Source organism: Leptidea sinapis, chromosome 41 (assembly GCF_905404315.1).
Source record: "Leptidea sinapis chromosome 41, ilLepSina1.1, whole genome shotgun sequence".
Taxonomy (NCBI): domain Eukaryota; kingdom Metazoa; phylum Arthropoda; class Insecta; order Lepidoptera; family Pieridae; genus Leptidea; species Leptidea sinapis.
Window position 1 is genome coordinate 7,077,617 of NC_066305.1, and position 24,034 is coordinate 7,101,650.

Here is a 24,034-nt window from a genome sequence, read left to right on the forward strand (position 1 = left end):
ATGTGATGATCAGCCCATATAACACCAGAGGAATAACAATTGCATTGACCTAATAAAGCTTCAAATTTATATTTTCAAATCAAATCAAAATCATTTTATTCACGTAGGTCACGGAAATGACACTTATGAATGTCAAAAAAAATTCTTATTGAATCTACCGCTACTTCGTAAAGGGTTGAGCTATAAGAAGTAGCAAGAAACTCATTGCCACTCTTTTATATCAAGATTTACATATAAGTACATCGATTTACAAATCATTTCAAATTACAATATAATATGTAAAATGATGCAACAGACACACTCAAACGTCATATAGTCAATGTCTTACACGAGTAAGTCAAAAAAGTAAATGTAAATTAATACAAAAGTTATTGAGTAGGTACAGTAGCTGCATCATCCACATACACCATAAATAAATAAAGGTATTCTGTGAGCATTTTATAAGCGATTATAAATAAATAAATGTGTATATTTCCATACATATATATATACACACAATAACTTTTAAGTATCTGTAACCGAGTCTCCGGCAACAGGATCATCCTGCCACCACAAGCAGCGCCCGTTCACTCGCATAACGCATGAGCCAGCCATCGCCTCCCTCAACCATATTTTAGGAAACGGGACGACCCGCCCTATGTCGCCGTCACAAGCAGTGACATTTAAGCGAGAATTTGAATTCGAAAACCGAACACAAGGTATCTACGTGCTGAAGAATACAGGAGTGGCTGGTACTAGCATTCCCTAGGAATCTCTACTCGTGACAGTGGTCAACAATTCGATGCCGCCTGACGCCCGCAAGAGTAAAATTCCAATTTAATTTATTAAATACAACACGACTAAAATCCTTGTACGCTTAAGATTGTAATAATTTTATTAAAATATACCCAACTGATTTTGCCTGATCGTTACTTTTTGCCCGCGTCATACAGACATAAACAAAATTACACTATTCTTACAAAAAAAACTAGATACATATAGAATTATTAAACAAATATTTTGCTTCACATTAAACTTCTTCAAACTATTATTGAAAATTTGATAAATTAAATTTTATGAACGATGCGGGACTCGAACCCACGACCTCTGGCGTTCCGTGCCAGTGCTCTAACCAACTGAGCTAACCGTTCGAGTCACGTATCGTCATAAAATCTTGTACCGTTTTTTCAAATCTCAGGTTGTGGCTTCGTTCATAAAATTTTGTTTTTCAAATTTTATTTGTGTATTAATACTAGAAGTGAGGGTTACCACTGTAAAAAAACATAACAAGTTATTATTGAAAACATAAATATTTTTTACAGGAATTTATTCAATATCAATTGAAGTAGTAAATCATCTTCCATTGACTACATGTTTTTGTTTCAGGTAACCATTTTGAAATAGTTCAAATGCTTCTAGAGCATAAGCCAAATGTGAATGCACTAGACAAGGACGGGTGCACAGCGCTCGCTATCGCATGTAAGGAAGGCTACTACGAGATCGCGTTAGCTTTGATTAACTCTGGGGCTTACATCAACGTACAGGTATTGTTTACATTTCACTTTGTTTTAATAAAATGAATTAATTTTGGATGTATGATCATATGTATGGCACCGTTCTTCCAAAACTGGAGTCTATTCAGTTACAGTCGTATCCATACTTTAATGAGCACAACACTGATTTCAGTGACCCAATTGTGTGACGTTTGGAACTGAACTGACATATTTTAAGAATAAAAATATAAATAATTGTTGTACTAAGATACATAATATAATAACAAGCCATCATTTTTGTATAAACCGTCAATAAGCGAGAATGGGGCGTACTTGACACTTGATCAACTGATATGATACGCTCTGCCGTGGTTATAGTGGTTTGCACCGAAACACAATAATGCTTGCATATTACTGCTTGAAGGCATAAAAAGCCAGGGTAACCACCTACTCGGCATTCTGTGTAATGAAGACAGATCCCAGAAAATGTTCAAAACAAATGTGTTACGAAATTTAAAAGAATTGTTAATAGACTTATGTGGTAAAGGTTACTTTAACATAAATTTCTTGCATAAACGTAGCTTTCTTGATGATACTGGAATGGAGCGACCGCTGCCAGGCTATTTAAATTATAAATTCCTACGAGTAGTGTTTTTCGAGTTTCAATAAGTGAATATCCAATTTTGAATAAAAATATATTCGAATTTGTAGCCCTCACTGGTGAACTAGTAGAGGGGCAAATGGGACATCGAAAACCACAATACAGAGGTAAAGAGATGCGTTGTTGATCTTTGAAGTAGGGGTTGCCTCTTGAAGGTTACTTTGTCGTATCGGTTTGGGAATACAACACCCGGCAAATTATTCCACAAACTGGCGAGTTCAATTTCGAGTACAGCGGGGTGAACAAAATGAGGTGAAGCGTGCAATACGGCCTTTAGCTTTACGACATTTACTGGTGGACTTTTAAAAATATCGAAGTTTCCGGTGATCTAACCAATATGGCAGACATATAATATACCACTCGACATAATTGTTCCCATTATCAGTGAGTGATATCCAATTGTTTGTTTTTATGGGAATGAATTCGGAAATTATCAGTATAATTTGCACATAATAGAGAAAAGATAGTGGGAGACGTGTATCTTCCCAAAAGACATAGCGGTAAATTATTACGATAAAATGTTGATCATATCATAACACTGCATCGTCATTAGAGACTAAAGGGGTCTAATGCATATTATTTTACTATTGCTTAATTGAATTTCAGGACCACTCAAAAGACACACCCCTCATATACGCTGTGAAGGGCGGCTACAAGAATATAGTGGAGGCTCTGTTGAAGAAGCACGTGGATGTGGATTTGGCCGGCAAAGAGAAGAAGACTCCAGTCTACACGGCGGTTGAGAAGGGTCATGTGGCGATACTCAAGCTGCTTCTGGCTTCAAACCCTGACTTGGAACTGTCTTCTATCGTAAGTAATTACTCTATATTTACTGTCAGTGGTAGTTGGTAGTTTGTTGTGGGAACTAATTTACTAAGAATTCCACCATTAGGACATTCCCAATCTGGCCCTGAAATTTACCCGAAGTCTTCCCAACACTTTCATTCGCTCCTTAAACTCTTTCCGGCATCCCGAAAAATACTTGATTTACAAAAATAATGTAAAATTTTGATAATGTGAAGTTAAGCATATTAACCAAAATTTTTTTTGGATTTATGTCTAGTAGCCGTGAGTTTTTGTACGTAGTTCCGGGTTAGCCTATAAGAAAACTAAGCAATTGCTTAGGGTATTACGTCTTGGGGACACCATAAATGCACCGAAAATACTTTCTAGCACATTGAAAGGCAACGCTGTTTAAAAACCCGTACCTTAAAACTAGAGCAATGACATAAAAGTCTGAATGCAATTATATAAAAATGCTTTGGTCTTAAAATATGTGTTACCAAATTCAAAAGAATTGTTAAAAAAAAGTTTGTGTGGTAAAGTTTACTATAGAATAAATGATTTTCTTGATGATACCACAGATTGGGAATGGAGCGAACGCCCTCGGGCTATTTAACTATAAATTTTACTGTACGTTACTACATAATATATTGTAACTAAATTAAGGGAAAAAAATAAGTCCGCTTAATTCTTCTTTTCATTTCTCTCAGGTCTGAGGCATATTATTTCCAATGGGTGGTAATTTTTTGATGTTCAATAAATATTTTTAAATCCTATTTGAATAAAATAGAATTTGAATAGTGATACCTGACGCTTCTAAGTGTCTACGATTTTAAACCATATTGTTATATCTCATAAATAATACGTAGAGAGCGATCTAGGTATTGGCATGAAAGATGTTACCGCATAGGTGCGAATTGCTTAGGGCAACAAGTGATCGTAATCCGGTACTTTTTGTATGTTGTCAGAATGGAGACACGGCGTTGGTCCGCGCTGTCCGCTCCCGGAACGCGGAGATGGTGTCGCTGCTGCTGGAGCGGAAGGCGCGTGTGTCGGTGGCGGACAACCGCGGAGACACAGCGCTGCACATCGCCATGAGGGCCAGGTCTAAGGTAAAACAGTTTTAGTTAGTTAGTTTAGGCATGTATATAGTTATGGTATGTGTAATTATTGGGATTGAGATTGAGATCATGATTTTCAGTAAATTTTACTAATTAACTACAGATTCTCTAATTCAAAACGATGACGCTACTAATATAATTAGCTTAGGTCATTGTGCGCGTCCGTTCGTCTTCTCACTCCAACCAGCCCCGATTGTCCTAGTAGTCTTTTCAAATTACTACAGGTATCCTGAAGCGTTGATAGGGGATTTGTGCCCGTTTGTCGGCCACAATCTATTAATTAATTATTAATTAATTTAAACAATTAAGGACATTATATGTCGGTAGTCTTAACTTATTACCTTAAAACTACTTTATACTAGGACTCACTGAGCACAAATTCAAGAAATACTGATGATGCATCGTTCTTGTCTGGTTCTGCGTAGGCCACCTAAAATCGTATATTATATTAAATAGGCTAAGTAGTTATGTGATTTCACATTTAGGCTGGTTGTTTCTTATCAGTTCTTCTCCCCATGTCAAAGCCCCCTTTGCGAAACGATGAAGCTTCATGATGTTTACCAAGTGTAATTGTTGCAATATGTTATGTTATTGGCTCTATGATAAATAAATATATTTCTATTTAAAAAAATCATTTAATATCCAATCTTTTTAAACCACACATTAAATGAATCGAGTCTCTCGTTAAATTTTGGTCCATATTTATCCCAGTCTTGCAGTAATAGAGCTTCCATTTTTTCTGCATCAACTTCGATTATAACAATAAAAAAATAATAAATTTTGCAGCAAATTGTAGAGATACTCCTTCGTAACCCGAAGAACAGCCAGCTGCTGTACAAGCCGAACAAGCAGAACGAGACGCCGTACAACATCGACATGAGCTACAACAAGACCATCCTGGGACAGATCTTCGGCGCCCGCAAGCTGAACACCAACGAAGACAACGAGAACATGCTGGGCTACGAGCTGTACAGCGCTGCCTTGGCCGACATGCTGTCTGAGCCCAGCTTGTCGGTGCCCATCACGGTGGGCCTGTTCGCGCGCTGGGGCTCCGGGAAGTCGTTTTTGCTCAATAAATTAAAAGGTAACTGGATGAGCCAGGGAATTTTCAGTAGACTGTATTTATACATACCAGTAATCATTGGAGTAAAGGGAAAAGCCGGTACTCACCTCTTCTGCAAGATCCTTGGTTCTTCTATATTCGCCTGAGTTTGCTGGCGAACCATAATATATATTTCGCAGGACACTTAACGAAGAAATCACTACAATCCCACGGCGGCAAATCAAGAGGAATACAAGGATTTTCTGAATTTTTATGTTCGGTGCTCAACTTACGCGTGCGGTTACTTGACGGAATGTGTTACGCCTTGCGGCTAAGTGGTTAGGATAAAGGTGTAAGGGGTTAGCGAGAGGCTTGTGTATTATTTGGACAACTGGCGTTACCAGTAACTTTATTGTTATTATTAAGTGATCTCCATCACCACTGGAATTAGTTTGTACCAATTCATGAATGACCAACATTAATGTATAGGTTGTGAACTCGGCCATGTAGAACGGACGGGAGAGGATTGTGGAGTAAGAAAAGTAATTGGGAATTGTAGAAGGCCGACACCCTGTAGGTCGCCCTATGTACAGGTGAAAAGACCGGGTCAACGCTGACCTGTGCGCGATGAAAGCAATAAATGGAATACTCGCGTGTCGGAGGCCAAGTCTCACTTTGAGTCGCTACGCCGCAATGATTCGAAATTCAAATCCGCGCTCTTTAGATCAACCATCAACCGCTCTTACCCAACGGGTGTTATCGCTGAGCCAATCGACCGGTAAGATATCGGTTCATCCATGGTCTATTGTCGTTTTTCGTCGTCTGTTCAAATCTGACCTTTTTTTGCAAATTTAATTTTGAAACTGCGCCCGCATTAGCAAAATTAATACTTTATATATTTAAATCGTCTTTACTAATGATTTGTTTCGGACCAATCGGAGGTTCTTCAACAGGGTCTATAGCAGTAAGGGGTTCAAAGCCAAATCAAAATCAAAATCAGTCTCGATCGCGCATCGGTGCAAAACAGCCGCGCACGTATTAACTTTAACCCGCGCGGTGCTCGCGTTATTATATATCAAAGTGATTATATGCAAATTTAAACACTAAATTCATCGCATTAGAGTACATATTCAACTTTGTGCTTTGCCTGTTCTTAAAATGCCTACCTGCGTTGCTTGTGCATCTGTTCTTGAATTAAAAGAATGAATGAAATGTTCGCTGTGCGCCTCGACCTATCATTTTCAATGCGTTGGTATGACGAATAATAATTATAATAAGCTATCATCATCTTATAAATCGTCATGGAAATGCCCTGCGTGTAAAATGGCCAGCAAAAGAGGAACGCATAACTCAGACACCAGTCCTGTTAAAGGATCTGATCCTGTCAACGTCTCGGACAGCAGTGGTAACATCCAGCATCAGGACTTTAAGTCCTTTAAAAACGATGTGTTGAATGCCATGTCTAAGCAGGAGGTACACGGACAGACCTTACTGAAGCTGATAGAGGAGAAATTTCAGGCTGTACAAGGGTCCCTGGATATCTTTACTGACGGCCTAAATACGGTGAAGAAAAATGTTGCTGACTTAAAAAAGGCTTTCTCAGCGAAAATTGAAGGCCTCGACAGTCGCATCACTGACCTCGAGTTCCAAATATCACAAATTAGTGATATTAAGACCTCTCCTTACAAATATTACAAATTAGTGATATTAAGATTCTCCATCTTCAAACCTTCGTGCTTCGTGCATACGTATGCACGAAGGTTTGAAGATGGAGATGGCATGCATTATAGAAGCTAACACAAAGAACGAGCAGTGGGTGCGACGCTCTAATATTCAAATTAATGGCATTCCACAAAAAAAAGGATGAGGACCTTATCAAGGTTATAACCACTCTGGCGGAAAAAAGCGTGTATAACTTGGAGCCGTCTCGAGACATAGATTTTGTCACACGCGTTGCAGTAAGGAATGATGTTGATTAGGAGGAGCTTAAGTTGCTTAGGAGCTATCAACATCATTCCTTTGGGATAGGTCCCAAGCCTATAATTCTAAAGTTATTATCCAGATATAAGAAAGATGACTTCTTAGCGTGCTTACGTCGCCTGAAGGAGTTGAGAGCATCGGATATTGGATTCCCTGGTAACAAGAGCAGAGTGTTTATAAATGATCACTTATCTAGTTACAACAAGATGCTCCTACAGAAAGTGAAGCTGCGAACTAAAGAGAAACATTACAGCATTGTTGGGTGCGTAACTGTACAGTGATGGTGCGGCAAAACGATAAATCGAAAATTATTCATATCACCTCTGAAGATTCGCTAAAAAAAATAGTTTAGGTAATAGCTATAAAATTACAAATTGCATAGAAACCAAAGTACAATATAGATCGAATCATATTCTCAATTGTAATAAGAAGTTTACTCGAACTCACTATTTCTATGGTATCATAATGATTCGGATGGTAAATATTTCACCAATTAAATTCGTAGTATACAGGGAATTTGTAACGAGTTCAATTAGTTTATATTGTATGATCTTATATTTAATACCTGTCAATGACTACGAAGTAATATTAATTATTGTTCAATGCGGACGTCGTTCCATTTATTTATTTTGTACGATGACTTACTTGTTTAATGTACTTTATTATGTAATACCTAAAATAATTATTGTAACCTTGTTGGAGCAGTGTTAATAAATCTTTTTTAACAAAACGTTCGCGGATTACGTACGAAAACCACGGGCTTCATTAAAAATGTTTTACAAAACAACTACGACATAATATGTATCAGTGAAACTTGGCTACTGCCTGGAATCCACGACGCTGAATTGTTCGACGCGCGTTATAATGTATATCGGATGGATCGTGACTACGACCGACTGGGAGTTAAAATGGGCGGCGGCACCTTAATAGCAGTACACCGTTCGCTTATGACTAATATACTAAACGTACGACCACCAGTGTTCCCCGACGTTGATATTACTCAGATTAATATATCTCTTTGCCGGGGCCCAACTTTAAAAAACCTCCGTTTGTTCTGTTGCTATTTCCCTCCAAAATCTGCATCAGTTATGGTCTCAACAGCAATTTTTTGAATACTTATCTGGTCTGAGCATAGCGTACCCCACCGACGAAGTCTTACTTGTAGGCGATTTTAACATTAGGAATGCTGAATAGCAACCTAATCTTAGTGATATAGGTTACACAATTTTAAATACTAGCGTGGATCGGTTGACTTCCCAACTATGGGGTTTTTATGTTTTACGGGTTGGATCCAGTTCAATTATATCAGCAATATTAATAACAGATGCCTCGATTTGGTCATATCTAGTTTTCAATGTTCGGTTCAGAGATCTGTCATTCTAGCGATACCCGAAGATAACCACCACCCTGCTCTCAGTGTTAATAATAATGTTCAAGGCTTGCAGCCTAGCCAGCGACCCCCTCCTCGATTCGTGAGAATATTTCACTCGGCAGATTATAACCTGATTAACGAGGAATTAGCAAAAATTAACTGGTGCGACCTACTGGATGATAAAGAAATAAATGCTGCAGTCGATGAATTTTATCTTGTATTGAATTCAATTATCGATAAGTATATTCCATCTAAATTAGTTATAAACAGCACCAGCCATCCATGCTGGTATTCACGTCCCTTAATTAAAATTGTAAAGAGAAAAATAAGGATACATAAAAAATGGAAAATATATGGAAGGCAATCTGACTACTTTCTTTTCTTTGATCTTCGACACGAATTCAAGAAAATGGAGGCTTCATGCTACCAATTATATATTAATCGTGTAGAAAACAATATTGCTCTAAACTCAAAATGCTTCTGGTTATTTATGCAGTCAAAATATAAGGTTAATAGTATACCTGATAGCTTATATTTAGACAACGACAATGCCAACGACGGACAACATATTTCATAGCATAGCAACATAGCCCATCTTTTTAATAAATTCTTTGAATCCGTGCTTGAAAAACAATTTAACCACACTTTGAACGCGAGTATTTATGCAAGTGAGTACTATCAAGCTGTTATTGGATATGTAGAAATTAATTTTAAAACTGTAGAAAATTTCTTATCAATTATTGATCCTACCAAAGGCTGTGGCCCAGACGGCCTTCATCCCCTCTTTCTAAAAAAATGTAGTAAACAATTATCCATACCTCTTACGCTTTTATTTCAGAGCTCCCTCAGATCAGGCATCTTACCTAAGATTTGGTAAAGATCCATTATTGTCCCTATTCACAAAAGCGGCGATAAGCACAATATAAGGAATTACCGTGGGATCTCAAAGTTATCAGTCATTCCAAAATTGTTTGAAAAAATTGTATACGATGCCTTATTTCCAGCAGTGCGACCATTATTAACACCGTTTCAACATGGCTTTATTAATAAGCGTTCCACGGAAACAAATCTTTGTGAGATGCTAGATATGATTTTCGATGCTGTGGACAAGGGGTTTCGCGTTGATGCCGTGTATACCGATTACTCGAAGGCGTTCGACAAAATTTCCCACAGATTATTATTGCAAAAATGGAAGCAATAGGTATTCACGGTGACCTCTTGAGATGGCTCACATCGTATCTGCGTGATAGGACCCAAGCTGTAACTGTCAAGGGGTACACTACATCATTTGTACCCATAACATCTGGCGTACCACAAGGCTCCCACCTCGGAGCATTACTCTTTAATATATTCATCAACGATGTGGTCAACTGTATAAAAAAATCTCAGTTATTAATGTATGCTGATGATACTAAATTATTAAAAGTTATTAAAACGGAATTAGATTGTAACAGTTTGCAGGAAGATTTAGATCGTCTCACTGACTATTGCTCAAATAATGGTTTACACATGAACGTTGACAAATGTTGCACCATATCATTTACTTACAAGAAAGAAGACAGTGTCAACGCAAAATTATTATTTATTGGGTAATAAACTCCGCAGAGTTGACGAGGTGAGAGACCTTGGTATAATGTTGGACAAACAACTATATTTTGAATCACACATTAATAAAATTAAAAACAAAGCCTACAAGATGCTTGGATTTGTCCTTCGCCAAACAACTGATTTTAAAAACCCAAAATCCCTTACTTTACTTTATAACTCCCAGTTGGAATACGCTTCCACCGCTTGGAACCCACAGTATGCCTGTCACGTAGATATGATTGAGGGAATCCAGCGTAAGTTTCTTAAGTGCATCTATAAAAGATTTGGTTTCTCGGCTAATACACTGGCCTTCAAAAGTAAGTATCACACTTTTAAAATTGGGATAACGTTTTAGGTTCACAAGATATACTTTCGAAATAAAAAGGACTCCAAAGAGAATTTAATTTTGTACATAAAACTTTATAGTCGGTAACCTTCTTTTAAGAATTGGCTGAAAAAAAACTTCAAAAACAAAACCATTCCTTTTTCAAAGTGAACGTTTCCGGATTACAATTTTACCATTCACATTTTTCTTTCTGTTTTAAATTTTTTTCATGATCTTATTGAGATTTATTGATTTTATACATGAGAATATTCCCCAACATCGGCTCCGAAACCTAGTGTTCAGTATGCCAAACCGGCTCGAAGCTGTAATCAGAGCTCGAGGAGGCAATACCAGTTATTAAAAATTAAATAACATGTAATTTTATTATAATAACATTTTAGTTGATTTTTTTTACACAAAACTAAAAATGTCCATTTTCACTGTTTTATCTTTTTTAAGTTAAAAATGTTACTAATGTATAATTTTAGTTTCTAAGAATTAAAGCCTATAAAATTTGCAACAAAATGTTTTTAATCTTAAATCTCTACCTTCTATAGTTAAGAAAAAAATTTAATTTGAAAAGTGTGATACTTACTTTTGCAGGCCAGTGTAGTTTAACTTCCTTAGAATTAAGACGAGAACATGAGGATCAATTTATCTTTATATATATAATTCTTGTGTGCGTGTCTATGTCACTGAACTCCTAGACGGCTGGACCGATTCTAATGAAACTTTCTGTGTGTATTCAGGTGGATTCGAGAATGGTTTAGATTCACAATTGAACTACCTCCTAAACGGCTGGACCGATTTCGATGATATTTTTGTGTGTTCCAGTGAATTTGAGATTGGTGTGTGTCTTCAGGTGGATTCGAAAATGGTTTAGATTCACAATTAAACTACCTCCTAAACGGCTGGACTGATTTTGATGACTTTTTGTTTGTTTCAGTGAATTTGAGATTGGTTTAGATTCTCAATTCCGCCCATATAATATAATTCTTCTGCTCATGTGTATGTTAGTGAACTGCTCCTAACGGCTGGACCGATTTTTCAAATTTAAAACATGTGTACAGGACAACGTCTGTTAGATCCACTAGTATATATATATATAAGAAATTTCCACGTATATAGTCACTCATCACGATATCTCTGGAACCATAAGGCGTAGAGACTTGAAATTTGGTATAAATATGCCTTTCGCCGAGTACAGATCAGCTAAGAATACGGATTTAAAGAAATTCCATCCGCAAGAGTTTTTTTTTATAACAGACAACGTCTGTCGGGTCCGTTAGTTTTATTATATATCAAAGGGTTTAGACAGCGTTTTCGATGAAAGCACCCAGACGGCTTATTTTTTCCGACACCTCCAACAAATATCGTTTATGTGTACAAAAATGTATAGAAAAACTTAACAAATTATATACTATCCCTTTTCGAGAACCACGCTATCCACTGGCGAAAATAGCATAAAAATCAGTGAAGTAGTTTTTGAGTTTATCGCGAACAGACAGACAGATTGACGCGGCGGAAGTCTTTTTTTTAAAATATGTAGGGATTAATTATAGAATGTCACAAAAAACAACATGGCGCGAAACCGAAAATTATGACATAATTACTATAAAATATTTCCCATTTTTTTTCTCGTTTCACTTTAAATACATACTTACATAATAATAATCGAATATGCTTACGAATCGAAGGAAGTAGAAATTATATTTTAAATACTAGCAATAAAGTTAATATAGACATATTATCAAAGTTCTAACATACAGTCGTGCGCATGCCAAATAAAATGAGATATCTTAATATATATAAATTCCGTGACAACCCTAGCAACCGTGTATGTACCAACCCTAGCGCTCCGCCCCGACATGGAAATTAATTCAAATCTTAATATATATAAATTACGTGACACGTTGTTTGTCCGCGATGGACTCCTAAACTACTGAACGAATTTTAATGGGGATTACTTCATGGAGTGCAGTTTAATCAAACTTGAGAGAAAGGATAGTTTTTATTTCGATTTGGGACCCATAATTATTTTTATTTCCAATATTTGTTTTATAAGGACATATTTTCTATGAGAGAATTTATTGACGCACGGTGTGACAGTTCTGCTGTGAAACAATTTCATTATGACAACAAGGAGCATTTTTTACGAAATAAATATTATTGGCAAATTCCTATAAAACAGTATTTTTTTATAATCTACAGAACAACGTCTGTCGGATCAGCTAGTTTTATATAAATTAGTCAATGGGTTGAACGATAGTCCTTATTTATTGAACTAAATCAAATATATGGCACGAAAACCTTTAAAGCGAAATTGTCGGCAGCAGTACACATTCCATCTTCCACGAGTTAATAGTAACTACTGCAGAAATAAATTTCTCCAAAGGTCATGCGATAGGTATAACAATAAAAACAAATTGATATTTTCTTTCAAAAGTACGGGAGGTTTGTATCTGAGATCAGGAAATGTGTCTAACTCGTTCCCTGATTGCAGCTGCAACCCTTACCTTTATCTATAACTTTAGTGTTGTATGCGAGCCTAGTTGTACCCGATCGAGTAATTAATCTAGCAATTATGAATCTACACGTTTGTGAAAACTTTGCCCGCTTATTGTATTTTTCGAAATTATGGCTAAAACTATATATAATATATAGCTGTTTTTTTTCCAAATAAAAGAAAAAAAAAAGAATATTCCAATTTCTTGAATAAACTGTAGTTTTATAACTAATAGATACATTAAAGATTTTGTGGTAAAATTTTTTTGTCCAAAAATCAAAAAAGTGACACCATTCAAGGAAATGACACTTATTCAACCATCGAGATGCCGTTCGCAACGGCGGTTACTGGCAGACTCAATCAAAGAGAATATAACTACGTTCGAACTAAATGTAAACTACAATGATCGTTGATCGGGTCGCTTACAGGGGGCCTACTCCTAAAATCGATATTCGATAAATCGTGACATTAGTCGTGTCCAATCCTACTCTTAGTTACGTCGTATTCAATGTCGAAACGATGATTGAACGAACGAAACATTATTCGATATTATCGGTCCTAACCCTACTCTTATTTGAAAATGTCAGAGACGAATATTCGAATTTCACAAATAATTAAACGTCACTTTTACGATAATCTCAACGACACCATCTAGGCTGTCGTTGCTATTATCGTTTCAAGTTGTTTAGATATATTTGCCATACAATATACATAGTTAATAAATATTATTAAAATAATTATATGTGATTTACTATTCAAGAGGATTTTTTTACTACTAAGTTATTTTGTTGATCGTTTATGCGTAGAAATAATGCAAATGGCCGCCTAAGAAATAGGAAGTCGACGAGAAGGGTTGAGTTACTTTTTTTTACATTTTATTATCCTCGAGTTTTGTATTATTTATTCAATTTTAAATGGTCATATTATATTCATTACATATTTTTTAACATTTACATTGTGTAAATGATACCAAATTGGTGGTGCAGAGTCTGGCATGGTCCTTAGCGCTTAAACTATGTTTTGACGTTTGACACTTCACAGCGACAAAGCACAGATAACGTTTAGGTTTCAACATATTACATTCACACTAACATCTTAAAAAAATCAAAATATTAGTCTATGGTAACGATAAACGATAAGGAATTCGAACATTTGTTAGAGTAGGTTAGTTGCGATATATTCGGAGTATTATCGTATCGTTCCGAAGGTATCGTTGTCGATTTTGCGAGTAGACCTCCAGGGTGAGAGTAGTAAGTTCGCGGTCGCGTCCTGTCTAGCACTGCGAATTCTTGCTCGTCTACTTTTCGAACATAATATGGTAGATTCAGTAATCTAAAAGATACATCTCTTGTGATGATTCAAAAGCGTAAAGCCTAAATTGAATAAAGTTTATTTGACTTTGACCTTGATGTAATGCAGAGGAGATGAAGAACTTCGCCCGGCAGTGGAGCGAGACGGGCTGGTCATGGTCCTGGGCGGTGTGGTGGAGCACCTGGCACGCGGCGCTCGCGGTCGCGGCTCTGAGTGCGGCACTCGGCGCTCCGCCCTACGTCGCTCTCGCACTCTGCTTCGGACTGTTCCTGGCGCTCTCGCTGGCCTTCTACTCGCTGTGGTACATCGGACACAGGTCAGTCGCTCTACATATGTTACTCGCGGTCGCGGCTCTGAGTGCGGCACTCGGCGCTCCGCCCTACTTCGCTCTCGCACTCTGCTTCGGACTGTTTCTGGCGCTCTCGCTGGCCTTCTACTCGCTGTGGTACATCGGACACAGGTCAGTCGCTCTACATATGTTACTGTCTTACTTACATAACTCATACGTCTCTTGCAGTTAGGAAACCGATAAAAACAGGCCAGGTTTAATATTTTAGTGTGCGTGGTCACCTGGTGTTAAGTGATCACCGCTGCCCACGACCTCTTGCAACACCAGAGGAAACACAGGAGCGTTGCCGGCCTTTAAGGAAGGTACTGTTTTGAAGGTACCCATGTACTATCGTCCCGGACACACCGTACAAGGAAGCTCATGCCACAGCCTTGTAATACGTGAAGGAAAGCTCCTTGTAAAGAGCACAGTGGAGGATCGCCACACATCCAGATGGTGAGGATGATATCCTAATTTGTGGCGTGTCGTACGAAGGTGGTATTCGGCTAAGTCTTACACTCGTAATTTATATGTCACTTGATGTTAGTGCGTATGCAATGTTCAAAATAGAGGATAGCCCTAAACTCAATTTTTTTCGTTGACGTTTCCACAGCTGTCAAAGCCTATCTAGACGTAGAAATGATGTAAGCTGTGTTATTCATAATAACTCCATTAGTTCAATATCTAAAATAATTTGTAGTAATAGTGAGTATTTATTAAATACATCATAACACCACACATTTTTATATGGATATCATTACACTTTTTTATTTAAAAAAATGTACTTTAACGATACAGACGTTTACAGTTTATATATTTTTATATTCAAATATAAAAGTAACATTACCTTAATTCTAGATACTATATATAAATTAATTAATGCAGTTCATACAAATTGACTTATAAAACAATTAAAAAATCAGAAGTATATTTGTTCAAGTCTATTGGAGGAATGGGACAATCCTGTTAATTTTGAGAGGGATGCCAACATCACTCGTCACTTCTAACTGTCTCATCGGATAAAACAAGTTAGGCCACCCTTAATTATTATTAAATATAGGTGGTTGCATAAAACCACACTTAAATATTAATTCATATTTATATTTATTAATTAACAATATTATACGTTTATCAATAATAATATGCTAGGAAAGAAACTTCGTTCATTCCATGTGTTCCGGCACACTCACGCATTTTTTTTTATTTGCACATTGGTAGGCATCTCATTTGTATTGTGTTGTTATTTATATTTCTATGTATGTACCCTTAGATCATTCATACATAGGTAGACTATGATAGCTGTCAAAACGTCGAAAAAAAAATAGTTTAGGGTAAACCTCTATTTTAAGCAATGCACGCACAACAACACAAATCCCGAATGTATGACGTAGCTTGTCACGAAAGTATTATACCTGGGCTGTTATTATCGGTTGTCTAACAGCAAGAGACTCTGTCTAGATGTAAAAAGCATGTGCAATTCGACCAAAGTGCCCCTCGTATAAGTATTAATAATATCTTGACAGATACGAATGGTGGTGGGCGGGAGGCGTGTTGTCTGCGATGGGCAAGAGGTTCAACTCGCTGCTGCTGGTGCTGCAAGTGGTGTTCTGTCACCCTCCCGGTCCAGAGGATCCTCGGGCTTTGCCTGCCACTCCCATAAGGTATGGTGTTGCCTCCATTTTGTAACAAACTTCAAAAAAAGGAGCAAGTTATCAAGTCTTATTTTTATGTTTGTTACTTCAGAACTCTACTGTTGGAAAATATTTTTTCATTTGAAAGGATGTGTATAAGATATATATTTTAATTATATTTTGTAATTTTTTTTTTATCTAATATATGTTTGAAGTTGGTTTATTTTGCAAAAATATTTTATTAATGAAATCTCTATAGATAATAATGACGACATTAATTTGAACTTAAAATCATATTTCACATTTGTTACTTGTTGTATTATGTCGCTTACTTAGTATTAAATATGTTAAGTAGCCGTAAGTTTAAACAGTAATTATTACTATTGAACCTTATCATTGAAATATACAGTGTGAAGTATAGGTATACTACCGAACTAATGCAGAATATTACTTATATCCTCGTTCACAATGTCTAAGTAAACCTTTAAATTTAAAGCCTTAAGTAAAGCCTTATAGTAACTTCTCGATTACCGCTAATAAGAAACTGTAAGTTTTGAGTATCTTTTGTAAGTTTCACAAGCGAATAAATTAAAATGCAAAATATATTTTACATGATAATTACATTTGATTCTACAACTTAGAATTAAGGAAAGCTGCTTATAATTATATCTATTAAGTAAATTATGTAGCAGCTGAAATTCACTGAAAGATACACTAGACAACAACTAATAATAGTCTGTCACACTGTTAACTGTCAAGTAACTATGCTAATTGACAGAAGTCGCGGGAGGTAGGTTATAGCAGTTCTATTATACTGTAGGGGCCAACGCACGTACATTCGTTATTTCAGCTCTTTTAAGGCACATGCCACGTACCAGTGGGAGACTCCTTAGCACAGGATGCCGGCTAGATTATGGGTACCACAACGGCGCCTATTTCTGCCGTGAAGCAGTAATGTGTAAGCATTGCTGTGTTTCGGTCTAATGGGCGCCGTAGCTAGTGAAATTACTGGGCAAATGAGACTTAACATCTTATGTCTCAAGGTGACGAGCGCAGTTGTAGTGCCGCTCAGAATTTTTGGGGATTTTCAAGAATCCTGAGCGGCACTGCATTGTTATGGGCAGGACGTATCAATTACCATCAAGTGAACGTCCTGCTCGTCTCATCCCTTATTTTCATTTAAAAAACATGAATCAATTTGAGTCATTTACGGCCGTTTTCAATAACCTGTCTATCCGATAGCATTGGACTATTATAACTAATAACAAACTTTGTTGGACATAACTATGGATAGCTAAGATCTTGTCATTTAACGGTGATAACAATCTTTCCGTAACTAGAGATACGTTATTGAAAACGGCCGTTAGACAGTTAGTTAGTCATCGGTAATCAATCAATGTTCTGTATTATACAGATTTCACTTTACGGAGGGCATGAAGAGTGGTGGAGGTCCGGAGAGCGAGGCACTCGTTGTGCAGATGCTCGGCAGTTTATCAGAAGCGCTGGAGTGCCAGTACGGGCCCGTGAGTACACGACTTGCGCGCGCCTTGCGACCACGCCCTGTCGCGCCCACGTCTGGATGGAGGTACGCTATATGCTTAAAATAAGCCTCGCACTGCTAAATACCTGTGCGATGCTTTTTTGCACATCGGATGTCGGCTATATTACGGGTACCACAAATGGCTGGTGAGGCAGTAAAGTCCTCGAATGGCGACCACGTACCGGAAGACGCAGTGTTGGCAGGACTGATCGTCGTGAAGATCTTTGGGGGAGGCCTTTGTTCAGCAGTGGACGTCTTCCGGCTGGTATGATGGATGACACATTGAAAAGTTCTAAAAATATACTGAATACTATGTTTATGTTTGTTCTTTTTTACCAGTGGGAGGCTCCTTTGCACCGGATGCCGGCTATAATTTTGCCTATTTCTGCCGTGAAGCAGTAACGTTGAAGCGTTATTGCGTTTTGGTCTGAAGGGCGCAGTAGCTAGTAAAATTACTGAGCAAATAACACTTAACATCTCGTCTCAAGGTGACGAGCGCAATTGTAGTGCCGCTCAGAATTTTTGGGTTTTTCAAGAATCCTGAGCGGCACTACATTGTAATGGGCGTATCAATTATCATCAGCTGAACGTCCAGCTCGTCACATCCCTTATTGGCATAAAAATATTATATACTAGGACCGCGACGCGACAAAAATTCACTCTTATTTAATTACATGCCCGATTTCAAAACAAATTCCACGCTCAGAATATTTATGCCAACGCTCTTTGGTTACTTGAGACTTATGGCTTCTGTTCGGTTAAGTCTTTTGTTGGGCGATGTATATGCTTTTACAAATGATCCCAGAAAATGTATGAAATAAATATGTTACGCAATTCAAATGAATTGTTAATAAAACGTGTATGTGGTTAAAGTTACTATGAAATAAACGACTCTCTTATTTATATCACGCCCTGGGAATTATTTTAATTCTAAGTATTTAATTTTATTAATTGTATTGGAACGAAATTCTATTTAAACAATATATCGTCGCTGAATTTCTTGCTAAAGTCTATGGCATATGTTTTCGAATGGGTGGTAGATTTTGACGTTCACTAAGTTAGTTACTTTTTTTGAATAAGAATATATGAATTTTGAATTGTATCTTACTTACTTCGAGCCGGAGACGAAACCAGGCATCCATCTATGGATCCGTCAGTTATGTATATTGATATTTATTGTTGTAGATGGCGCCGAGCGTGCTGCATCCCACATATAATAACATTCGAAGTCAGCTTCACATGCCTACTACTAGGGCTCTGTATACTTGTCATCTACTTCACCGACGTAAACGCCGATAAATCGTAAGATTGTTGTTCATCTTTACGCGGTATGGATCTTAAGCGGTGTCATCGAATTAACTTATGCTTAAGTTTCAAAATAGGAACTCACGAACGGAGCACGCGGAGTGATTTGATCAACCAGATCGCATTACGCCATTTTAAATCTACTAATAAGTTTTTCTCACCACTCAAGATCCATGCCAAAACTTACACTATGATTTTATGTCAGTGTCCCCAATTGACATTTAAGTCGAAAAATTGTGTTATTTATATTTTTATGAGTGTACTGAGCATCCGGAATAAATTTTGGACATTAAAATGTAAATTTCTAAGATTTATTCTTAAAACATGTTTTCATATAATATCAGATTTCCCCCGCTTGGACCTTCCAACAATGGATAGTTGTGAGTGAAAAATGGTAAGAAATTTTGAAAAAATTGTTAGCAAATCGTCGTGTAACAGTACGTTTTAGAGCCGAAAAAATATCGATTGGAACAGCATTTATTTATATCACAAACGTTAAGGGATAAAAAAAGATATGGAACGCTGGGCTTAGAATACAAACCGATGCAAATAAAAAGAGATTATTTCTCAAGTTTCTTTAAAACTGTTAGAATAAGATTCTAAACTTTTCTTGGATTTATAACCATAGATATTCATCTATGTTCTTGGTTTCACCGTTAGGATTCAGAAAAAAATGACTCTCTATTATTTGGAAGGGCCCCAACCTTTAAAAATTTTAAGGAGAGTCGTTCAACTGCAATGATATTGGCTCTCTTTGATTGGAATAGTAAAGGGGTGATGTTGATTGAATATTTCGACCATTGAGTTAGTAACTGTTTAACGAAATTCGTGAACCGTTGTTCACGAATTTCGAGGCAAATTAGCAAATATTGTTTCGTTCCAACAAAATAATGCACCAGCTTACAGATTCATCCGACCTAGAAACCCCACGGATTTCTGTTTATTACCAAGGTTGATTATTGATATTGTAAGTATTATTTGAAAGGCTATCTCACCTGCAATGATTGAATGTGTCGTGTTATCTCGTGTAGTGTTGCATATATATATATATATATATATATATATATATATATATATATATATATATATATATATATATATATATAATAGATAGCCATTTTTTTTTTGTTGTTAGGTGCAGATTCGCCATGCCTATTTATTTTTATTTATTTATTCATTTATTTATTATATACAGAGTACAGACACTTTATCACATAATATTACATTATATTTGGTCCCTACACTAGGCGTAGCCTGTCCTGTAGGCAACCAATTTACATCCTAAGGTTAACAATATGAACCGAAAGGTCAAAAAGTGCACTCTGTATGTGTGTATGTGTGTGTGTGAGGGTGGGTGTGAGTGAGTGTGAGTATCTGATTAATCATGTTACAAAGTATTAACATTATATGAATGCTAAGCTATCACTTTAAGAATAGCTTCCATGTCTGCATAAGTGAGTGTGTGTAACCATCTCTGTATTTTAAATTTGACCTGATGGACCGAGCAATTTTTAATAGAACATTTTAAATTTACCTTGTTGTATATATATGTATGTAAGAATGGGCTAAATCTACTTGCAAATGTTGTATTTATTATTGGTGTTGGAATCTTGTACGAACGGCTATCTAGTAGGTTTTTATAATTAGGCAAATTCAAGACCTCCTTATGCATGCTTGTCATAACACGCAAGATAAATATACCTCGGACAGAAAGAAGTTCTAAGTCTTTATATAGTTTATGTGTTGGGTATCTAATAGGTTTTTTAAAAATCACTTTAAGGACAGATCTCTGTGCTCTTTCTAAGAGTATCTATTGTACTTGGATTGCTTTTCTTATGATCAACTATACACAACTAACACACTGAGTTCGGCACATTAAATAGCTTTTGAACCAGTTCAGGCAATTACCTCGAATACCTAGGAGCTCAAGTTTTCGTAAAAGTATAGGAATACAGACTGTATCAAAAGCCTTCGCGAGGTCTAAAAATACACCGATACATGCTTGCTGCTTATCTAGTTTGGAAGAAATAATTTTTGTTACTAAGTCTACAGCGTTTTCCGTTGATTTTTTAGTGCGAAAACTTGTCAAAACTTGTCAATCGCTTGTGTACTAGTTTTTCCAAAATTTTTGAGAATGATCCTAATAAAGAAATCGGTCTATAGTTCGTAGGATTCAATTTGTTACCCGACTTATGAATAGGAACAATTGCAGCCATTTTCCAGGCAGTAGAAAAAATGCCTTGAGATAAACTTAGATTACATATGCTCGTCAGGGGGGGAGTAATATATTTTTTGCTAATATTCAAAAGGCGGTTTGATATTCCATCCAGTCCAGGAGCACTGTCAAGATTAGAGTTACTTATCAAGGATTCAATTTTTCGTTTATCAGTGGGTCCTACGAAAAATGATTGCGCTGGAGTATTTTCGAGTATTATCCTACTAACGAGTGAAACTTCTGTTTCATTGCATGCTGTGAGTATCTTGTTTGCAAGAGTTTTACCTATGCCTGCAAAATATTCATTGGAATAATCCAGAGATTCCGTTACAGTATCTTTAATATTGGTGAGTTCTAGTGGTACTTGATTTATTTTCTTGGTGTGGGAAATTGTTCTTATACTCTTCCAGAGCTTTTTAGGGTCGTGTTTGTTTTTTTCCAATTCAAGTGACTCATGTTTATGTTTTAGTTTTCGCAAAAGCTCATAGTTCAAATTTCGGTAACGTGTGTATATGAGTCTGACCGTGTTATTGTTGGGATTATTACGTAAGTGTAAATGTAAGCGATCTTTGTGCCTAGCACACCTAATTAGACCAGGCGTCATCCAAGGCTTGAAAGTAATTCTGGATCGACTTATTCGTTTCTCTTCTAAATGTTTGCTTATAATGTTTGTTAGAATAGTCAAAAACAGATACTGCTTTGTTTATATCAATGCTATTATAGACTTCTGTCCAGTCAGCCTGTCTTAATTCTTCTACAATGCGCTCTAGATTATAATTCTTTGTGAGTCTGCAAGTTTTATGTTGTTTGGTATCTTTAGTTACTATTCCGGCAATTACAATATCATGATCTGTAATATCTGATTTGTAAATAACTGGTACTTAGAAGTTACGTGAATGTGATCTAGGCACGAATTAATTCGTGTAGGTTTATTTACGATAGGCTGAAGGTTTAGCTCTGCTAACAAACACAGATATTTCGCGCAAGTAGCCATTTGACTATCATCATTAGAGCAAATATGAATATTAATATCCCCAGCAACAATTACACAACGAGCATCTTTAATATCTTGGATTACTGTAGCTAGAGAATCTAGAAAAGGCGATGTATTTATAAATGAAGGCGATCGATATAGGGCTAGTACGACAAGTTGATTTTTTAAAGTAATTTTTAAGCAATTTGCATCTTCAAAAACGGGCTCATCAACTTGCGGTACCAACGTTCATTTACATAAGCAACTACGCCTCCTGCTCTATTTATGTATTTATTAGTTCTAAAAAAATTGTATCCCTCTATTTGGGGTATGGTAGAGTCCTCATGTATCCAGCATTCGGTCAATACTATAACGTCAAAGAGCATACTAAATCGAGACAGAGTCACCAAAAAGCTATCGAAATTACGTGGGATACTTCTGATATTAAAGGTCAGAATTTTAATATCAAATTTAGTGTTAACAAGAGTTCTACAACAGTCAGGACTATGTGCAATATGGCAAAAGTCATCGGGCGTATCGAGTTCTCTAAGAATTTCCGAATTAGCCATTGTCATGGTTATCAATCATAAGATTTGGAAAAATATCCATACTGAACGTTTGCCAAGATAGTCCAGATGTAGTATATTACATAATAAGTAATTTACTTAAATTTACTAATGAGAGATATTATGAGAGATATAACAGGAGAAGTGAATATTTAAATGTGATAAAACAGTTGGTGTTCGGAAGGTAGCATGAGTGTTTTGTGTTGTGTTATATGTTGTGTGTGTGTTTCGTGTATAGTTTGTATTGAAAAAGTAATTAACAAAATAAAAAGCCAAAAATAAACTATGCAAATCAAAAGTACATAAAGAGATCACGAAGAACTTATTCAATGATGTCAGGGAAATATACTGCTTACTGTGTAGTTTGTTGCTGTTGGTCTGGAAGCAAATTCTGAGAACCGAGAATGCGATCAATATCTTCGAATTTTTTAATATTAATGACTTCGGAGCCTTTGCCATTACCTTCAATCTTCTTAACCAAAATAGAGCCTCCTTTTGTCCAACAATATTTAAATCCAGCATCCTTAAAGCGTTTTCTGCATTCACGAAAAAAGATTCGGTTGGCTTTTGTCAATCGCTCATTCACATATATATTTTTGGGAGAACCAGTAACACCAACATCCAACATCATCAATTACAGGTTTTCACTAATAGAAGTAAAATAAAATATATTTTTTTTTTTTGAGAGGAGGAAATACTGTTACGTATTTACGCCCCGGAACGGGGCGTAATATGTCGGACTCGAGTGTCCGCGTAAGCGGACGCCCCATACCGACTAAAACCTCCTCTGTGCTGTTAGCAGCCCTGGCTTTCACAGCGAAGTAGGACGTGGGCCGTGGAGGCCGCAAAGACTACGCAACAACAGTCGCGGGGCGTCTCCTAAGGAGACTCGAACCTCAGACCGGCTGTGTGGTTGTGGAAAGGAGAGAGAATGAAGATGAAATGAAGATGAAAAGATGAGAAGAACACACTCGCCGGCGAGTGTGGTGATGTTTAGTGTAATGTATGTAAGTGTGTGTGTATGTGTTTATGATTGTATGTATGTATGTTTGTATGTGTGTAAGTAGTGTAAATGTGAGTGTGCATGTATGTTTGTGTTTGTGTCTGTTTGTGGAGTGTGTTTGTGGTTGTGTAAGTGGTGTATGTTAGTCCGTCAGTCAGTCCGTGTGTTAGTGAGTGTAGTGAAACGATTACAGGACGAGGACTAACGTCTCGTCGGGTATCAAAACAATGTGTGGTGTATCTAGGGTGCGGGCCGCTGGCCATCGTCAGAGTGACGAGTGCCAGTGGTTTGCGGTGGTTGACCGCGCCTACGC

The 24,034-nt window shown here is 36.8% G+C and overlaps 1 protein-coding gene across 1 annotated transcript in view; it reads left to right on the top strand.

Annotated features, from left to right (window-relative positions):
- The window catches only part of LOC126976565 (kinase D-interacting substrate of 220 kDa B-like), a 57,201-nt gene that overhangs the window by 19,758 nt on the left and 13,409 nt on the right, over window positions 1–24,034 (top strand). The window contains exons 6-13 of the mRNA XM_050824950.1: window positions 1,366–1,523; window positions 2,740–2,943; window positions 3,885–4,028; window positions 4,824–5,121; window positions 14,269–14,476; window positions 16,012–16,149; window positions 17,534–17,704; window positions 18,845–18,961. Of these exons, the coding sequence (XP_050680907.1) occupies window positions 1,366–1,523; window positions 2,740–2,943; window positions 3,885–4,028; window positions 4,824–5,121; window positions 14,269–14,476; window positions 16,012–16,149; window positions 17,534–17,704; window positions 18,845–18,961 (1,438 nt within the window). The remainder of the gene's footprint in view (window positions 1–1,365; window positions 1,524–2,739; window positions 2,944–3,884; window positions 4,029–4,823; window positions 5,122–14,268; window positions 14,477–16,011; window positions 16,150–17,533; window positions 17,705–18,844; window positions 18,962–24,034) is intronic.